General features: G+C 38.8%; 1 protein-coding gene across 4 annotated transcripts in view; it reads left to right on the top strand.

Annotated features, from left to right (window-relative positions):
* The window catches only part of atf7b (activating transcription factor 7b), a 13,708-nt gene that overhangs the window by 2,564 nt on the left and 4,513 nt on the right, over nucleotides 1-6,631 (top strand). For 3 of the 4 annotated variants that reach the window (XM_016678668.1, XM_016678667.1, XM_016678669.1), the window contains exons 3-9: nucleotides 1,655-1,751; nucleotides 1,871-1,998; nucleotides 2,103-2,228; nucleotides 2,317-2,477; nucleotides 2,572-2,668; nucleotides 2,750-2,869; nucleotides 4,481-4,630. In XM_016678668.1, coding sequence (XP_016534154.1) covers nucleotides 1,655-1,751; nucleotides 1,871-1,998; nucleotides 2,103-2,228; nucleotides 2,317-2,477; nucleotides 2,572-2,668; nucleotides 2,750-2,869; nucleotides 4,481-4,630 — 879 coding nt within the window. The remainder of the gene's footprint in view (nucleotides 1-1,654; nucleotides 1,752-1,870; nucleotides 1,999-2,102; nucleotides 2,229-2,316; nucleotides 2,478-2,571; nucleotides 2,669-2,749; nucleotides 2,870-4,480; nucleotides 4,631-6,631) is intronic. The other variant, XM_007566085.2, reaches the window with a different exon arrangement.

Below are 6,631 nucleotides of genomic sequence, written 5' to 3'. Positions count from 1 at the left end.
TAGATTTTATTGCATATTATTTTCTTACAACTTTGTTACATTTTTTTCAGTCGCTTAAAGCCCCTTTTGATTTGACAGGTTAGGACCTTTTGAAATAAGCAGAAAACAAAAAAGGTTGAACTGGAAGAGTATGAAGAAGCAAAGCGGTTACAATAGAAAAGGCTAAAATTCAGAGTGACTTTTAAACAAGCTATTATGTTTCATGTAAATAACAATCATCACAACCTTACACACACATGTTCCATTATTTCTACTTCCCCAAAGCATCTGTTTGTTGTTGTGGAAGTAAAGCATTGAAATAGACGTAAAATTTATTTTTCTCTTTTAGCAAATCAGATTTTCTTTCAGAACAAAAATCAAGCTTGTGGTTCACTTTACTTAAGAGAACCACATATGCTAATTTAAATTTTTTAAAAATGAACCATCCTTTTGATTGCTGAAGGTCACTGTCCTCAGTAGCGCTGGCAGAGAGAACTGCCAAAGATCACTGCCAAATCTTTTTCTGTATTTTATTGAGATTTTACATGATAGACCAACACCAAGTGGTGCATAATCGTGACTATAACACAAGACATGGCCGTCCGCCTAAACTGACCGGCCAGGCAAGGGGAGCATTCGCCAGAGAAGGCTTCTAATGTAATTGTGGAGGAGCTGCAGAGATGCACATCTCAGGTGGGGGAATGTGTTTCCCCTCCTTGTGTTACTTGTTCAATCACAAATCTGTCTTTTCTTTTTGAAGAGTGGCAAAATAGGGCCACTGTATAAAGATAGCCATAATATGTTCCATTTAAAGTGTGTCACAAAGTAGTGCCATTCTCTTGGGAAGTCTGAAGATATGTGAAAGAAGGTGTTCTGTTCAGATGAGACCAGAATTATTTTTTTTCTTGTATGCAAAATGTTAGACAGGTAAATTACCTCTGCATACCACCTTGACCCCACTGTGGAAGGGACAGCATTATGCTGTGGGTATGATTTATTTTATGGGGGATCTCTGCTGAAACATGAGCCAGATAACTAGATAATTATCAGGGCATTGTAGAACTTTATTGCATCCTAAGGAGGCAATTCAGCCATTTGATTTGATGTGTATTGGACTAAGGACACGTCCAACACACGTCACAGGCTTTCTTGTTTGTTTTATTTTATATAAACTGGAAGCTTCTGTTAATTTGAGTTATCGTTTTTTTTATTTATTATACAGTTACTATACCTCAGTTCAATATTATACGCATTGCTTCTTTTTTTACATGAACTAAAAAATGTGTATATAAAATTTGCATATGCTATAAATTAAGGCTAATACAAAAGATATTAATGACGGTCCAGTTCTCAGTTTTAAAAACTATAATAATGCTAAAAGATTGAAATTCACAATTGATCGTAAAAAGTTGTAAATGGATAATCCCTCCAGAAAAACTCACTGCTTTGCAGGCTTAAAGTGAACTTTGTCATTATACTGCTATTTATCATGAGCAATAATTAAGCACACTGCTACCGTAGTTCTTCTCAGGAACATCTACTGTTATTCATCTTTAAATGATCAATAAATTAGCAGATTTAATTCATTCTTTAATTCATTTTTTTAATACACGTTTGTCTTTGATTTGCTCCTTTGTATCTGTTTTTCTCCTGTTTAATCTTTTGTCTCTCGCAGAGATTCACAAATGAAGATCACCTCTCGGTCCACAAACACAAGCATGAAATGACATTAAAATTTGGTCCTGCCAGGACCGACTCTGTTATTATTCAAGGTAGATGCAACCGTTTTGTACGTTATTTGTAGAAAATGCAACAGAGGCCATGTGTAATGATTCTTTCCCCCATTGAAGACGTAATGTGGTTTTTATTTTTATTTTTTTGGTTTTCCCAGACCAGACTCCTACACCCACACGCTTCCTGAAGAACTGTGAGGAGGTCGGTTTGTTTAATGAGCTGGCCGGTTCCTTTGATCAGGAGTTTGGTAAAACACAGGAAGACGAGCATAGAACGAAGCACCCTGTGAGTAAGCAGCTTGACTCAGAGGTGTAATATCTGTTTCTTCTTAATTTAGCTGTTGACCTTCTCATTACTCCAGATGATCTGACAGAGTTCTGGTCTTTTAGGCTGCACCTTTACAAACGCCCTCCGAAGTGAAAGATGAGGACGACTCGTCCTTACAAGTCGATTCTTCTCCCCCTGACAGTCCAGATTCCTCGTCCAGCATGTCCGAGAACAGCAGGGACTCTAGGGTGAGACGAAACTTGTAATGCATTTGTCACTAAATGCTGGATTCAAAATTACAGTAATGCATGATTAAATACATCATCATTTTCCCAGCAGGAGTTTCTCTCTAAGCCTGTGGCGAGCTCCGCCCCTACTCCGACAATTGTTCGTCCAGGTTCTCTCCCCCTCCACCTGACCGGTGACCCGCTACACCCAACTCTGCCTTCTCCGACGTCTGTCATCACACAGGCTCCACCCTCCAACAGACAGCTTGGGTAAATTACATTGTGTTCCCTTGCATTTATTGTCCTTGTGAATAAACATTGTGACGCTTAAGTAAGTTCTCATAAAATGTACAAATGCACACAGATCTCCCACAAGTGCATATCCACTGGTGAGGCACCTCCCTAATGGCCAGACTGTCCCTCTTTTACCCAGTCCTGTACAGATGACTTCTGTTATATCTGTGAGTAAAGACTGAGAAGAACTGAACAGAGAGGATGGATCGGAAAGTTATTTTATTTACCCTTTTTGTTGTCTCTGGAAGCTTGCGAGGACAGTGAACACAGTGCCTAACATCCCTGGGATACCAGGACCTCCGATTGGGGGAGCCAGCAGCGGTTCCTCCTCCCCGTCTGGATATGGTCTTCACTCTGAGACCAAAATGGTAAGATTCCTTTTTTTTTTTTAAGTTATCAAATACACCCCAATACATAAGAATATAACTGAAAAATTGTTTTACTTCAGTGGTTTAATTAAAAAAATTAAACTCCTAATTTATATCCTGTGTGTCTAAGTATTTGTCAGTTAATTGTATTAATACAGATATCAACATAAGTGGTCTAAATAATATTTTAGAGCACAAATGTCAGAAATGTCAACCTGCTGAACGTGGGTACCTTTCCTTCTGGAAAACTAAATCATAATCCCCATTAGACGTCTCAATAGAGGGAATCTATAAACTTTCCTGGGCTGTGCTGACTTTGAACATTGTAAAACACAATGGAGCATATTTCCTCAATTCATCACTGAATGTGGAAACCTAAAGAAACTTAGATTCTCCAGACTCTTGGACCTTGATTTCCAAATGAAATTCAACATTTACTTTCTTTTGAAAAGAGGACTTTGGAGCATAGAGCAACACTCTGGCTCTTTTTCTCCTCAGCCCAGGTAAGACGCTTCTGATGTTGACTCAGGAGTGGGTGAACGCAAATAATGCCACAGTTGTAGCTCATGTCGCGGATACGTCTGTGTGTAGGTGTTGCTTCACAATCTTCTCATTGACTGCAGTTAAAATCTCCACTTTCTATTGCTATGTTGGATGCAGCACTCTGTGAGCTTACACACTCCTTGTGGATCGGGCCAATGAGTGGACAACTGTCAAGTCAGCAATCCCCCTTGACTCTGGAAGCGCTAGCATGGCAACCTTCTCTTATTGGTATTTATTAGCTGTAAGCCATAATAATAAAAAACTGGAAATAATATCACTGTGAGTACTGACTCAATATAAAATGTGACATTTTCAGTGATATTCTGATTTGTTGGGATCTACTTACGTAATGTTAAAATTTCTCATATTCTCCAATAGGCCTAGATGATATGGATAAGGGTTTCATATTGGTCTATATCAATAATTATTGATTAGTTTTTTTTTTTTTTGTTTTTAATATCTGAAATGCTAACAAACTGGTAATGTGAGCTTTCCTGTTTTATCCAGTTTTCATTTTTAAGCAGTTATGAGGCACAGTGGTGAAACCTTAAACTGCTCCTGTGCAAGTTACTCAGCAGGTTGTTGCTAGGAAACCACAAGTTACTCAACAGTTCATTGCTAGGTAAACAAAGAACGAGTGAGTTAGTTGATGCCAGCAACCTTGCTTTGCTAGCTTTTGAGATGTTGAGCAGCTAATGCTTGACCTCTGCCTACATCCCCCAGAATGCTGTGCGGTCCTGGATCGGAGATCAGTGAAATTATGGAGTATTCCATCGGCTGTATTCTGTTGATATTGACCTTGTTTCTATTGTTATTGATTTATCATCCAGCCCTACCCCAATTTGTTTTACAGCTCCATGACTGCTAGGTTCATTGGTCTGTCTCAACTGTGTAAAATGTGTGTGTGTGCATGATTGTCCTGTGTGTCTCTGTATTGCCCTGCCATGGACTGGTGACCCGTCCAGGGTGTACTCCTCCACCCTTTCACCCATGACTGCCGGAGACTGGCACCAGAAATTTCTCAGGAGTTTGCCACTTACCTGGAGTGTTCTCCATGTGTCGTTATAGAGGCTGAAGGCAGCTCTGTCTCATCAAGGCCCGGCAGCACAAGATGGAGCAGGTGGCGGATCAGGATCCATCCCTGCTATCCCCCAGCGACAAGAACAGGGCCAGCAGCCCAACCAGAACTCTGATACACCGTCGCCTGCACAACCTCAGGTACAGTAATTAGCTCGTTACATACTAAGAGAAGAAGAAATGTTGATTCACAATAATGCATACAGTGACATTGTTACTCCAACTAATGCTGCTCTAGCATAGCAAGATGTCCTTATATCTTGATGTTGACACGTGCATTGAAAACAGAAAAGCAATGTTTGTTCTCGCTGTTGCTAAAATAACTCAACATATTGATAGCTACAGCAGTAGTGCTATCTGTAACATTTATTTGTATTCTGACTCATATCCCTAATAAAAAAGTAGCTTATCAACTCGCTGAAATAAAAACCAGCTCTAGCTGATATCGCTCAGGTGAGAAGCACCTGATGTCACAGATGCTTCACACCTGTAAAGCATCTGTAGACAGGTGCTTAACTGTTGGTACTGGTAGCAACTGGGATTTGCTACCAGTTAGTAAGGAGTTTTAAATCCCAGTTGTCTTAATTAGGCAGATGGGTGCTGTTCCCTTGGTGTCTGTGCCACCACTGTTGGAAGAAGTCCTTTTTAAACAAGGGAAAAGTGTAGAGGCCCTCTTTTAGCCAGCTGATCAGCAATGTGCAGCTACAGGCATGAGATGGATTGCAAGCAGCCAGAAAAAACTCTGACTACTGCAGCACTTTCACTGTTTCCTCATTAGACTTTAACTGAGGCACATTTTGAATGCATGTCTTGCTCCACTGATGTGATTTCCCTTCGTTCGGAACCAGACATGCTGTAAACCCGCCTGCATGTTTTAGATGCTAAAGTTTAAGCACACCTACATTCCATTGGTGAGTCACTGAAACGCTTTAGGAGGACATGACAGCAGGCCATTGTTGTGATTTATTATTTTGAATTGTGCGTGTTGGAGCCAGAACGTCCAAGACAATCAGGACACTGTGCTCCAAGGAACAGGATTGGAAAGTTACTGCTGTAATGAGAGATTTCAACAGTGTTGAAATCTCTCATTACCTCCTACTTTGAATTGAGTCACAACTTCAGAATACATCTGCTGTGAAGCTCTTGCAAACAGAAACAGTATAAAATATACTTTAAATTCATACTTGGAAATTAATAAATGTAAATTACACGTAAGGTCATACAAATAGTGCTGTATAATTCACTGTATAATGCACAAATAATTGGGCAACATCAAAAGAATGAATCATCTGAACTGTTTGTTCAGCTTAAAAAGGAGTCACTTATAACTGTTCTCTGACAAAATTGACAGTTTTAAGTTAGTTGACCAAGATTACCATTTGTTACATCTAGAGGATTAGATTTACTCAAGATAATAACCTTAGTTGTATTTTTAAGTCTTAGAAAGATTATTTTCATTCATGGTTTGTTTTAGGACAGTGTTGCAAGGTACTAATGTCACTTTTCATTTTCAAAAACAGGTAAATGTGAATGTCCTATGCAAACCAGTGAAATTAAGCATTATGCTGCTTAAAAACTGGATGACTGTGAACATCTAAGTCCACCAATTCTTATATAGCCATATATATATATTCTTATATGGCCTAGTCAAAGTCATGGACTTTGACTAGGCCATTCTATCTCATTATTATACTCTGATCTAAATCATTTTGTTGCGACTCTGCAGTAATTATGCAGTCTCTAGTCAGTTTTCTTTGAAAATTGTCCAGTAATTGGCTCCATTTATTGTTATACTCCATTTATCCTCAACTCTAGCCAGCTTCCCTGTTTCTGTTCCCACAGCATTATTGAGCCACCACTGTGGTTCACTATGGGGTTTTTTTATTCATTGTAATATGTAACCATATTACAATGGTTTTGGTTACAGTTGTGCCATAATTATTATCAGATGATAGATTGAATCTGGAAGATCTTCAGCAATTTTGTTTATATCAGAAACGTCCTTTTAGCATCTTCAGCTTTATCCCTCAGATGTCTGTTGGGTTCCTTTAAAGTCTTAGCAAAACAGCTGTAGTTATACTGTATTTTTAAATCACATACCACTCTTTTCATATTTTCATTTGTGAAAAAAAAAAAAAAATA

This window comes from Poecilia formosa, unplaced genomic scaffold (genome assembly GCF_000485575.1).
Source record: "Poecilia formosa unplaced genomic scaffold, Poecilia_formosa-5.1.2 Scaffold186, whole genome shotgun sequence".
Taxonomy (NCBI): domain Eukaryota; kingdom Metazoa; phylum Chordata; class Actinopteri; order Cyprinodontiformes; family Poeciliidae; genus Poecilia; species Poecilia formosa.
This window is presented reverse-complemented; position numbering and strand designations above follow the sequence as displayed.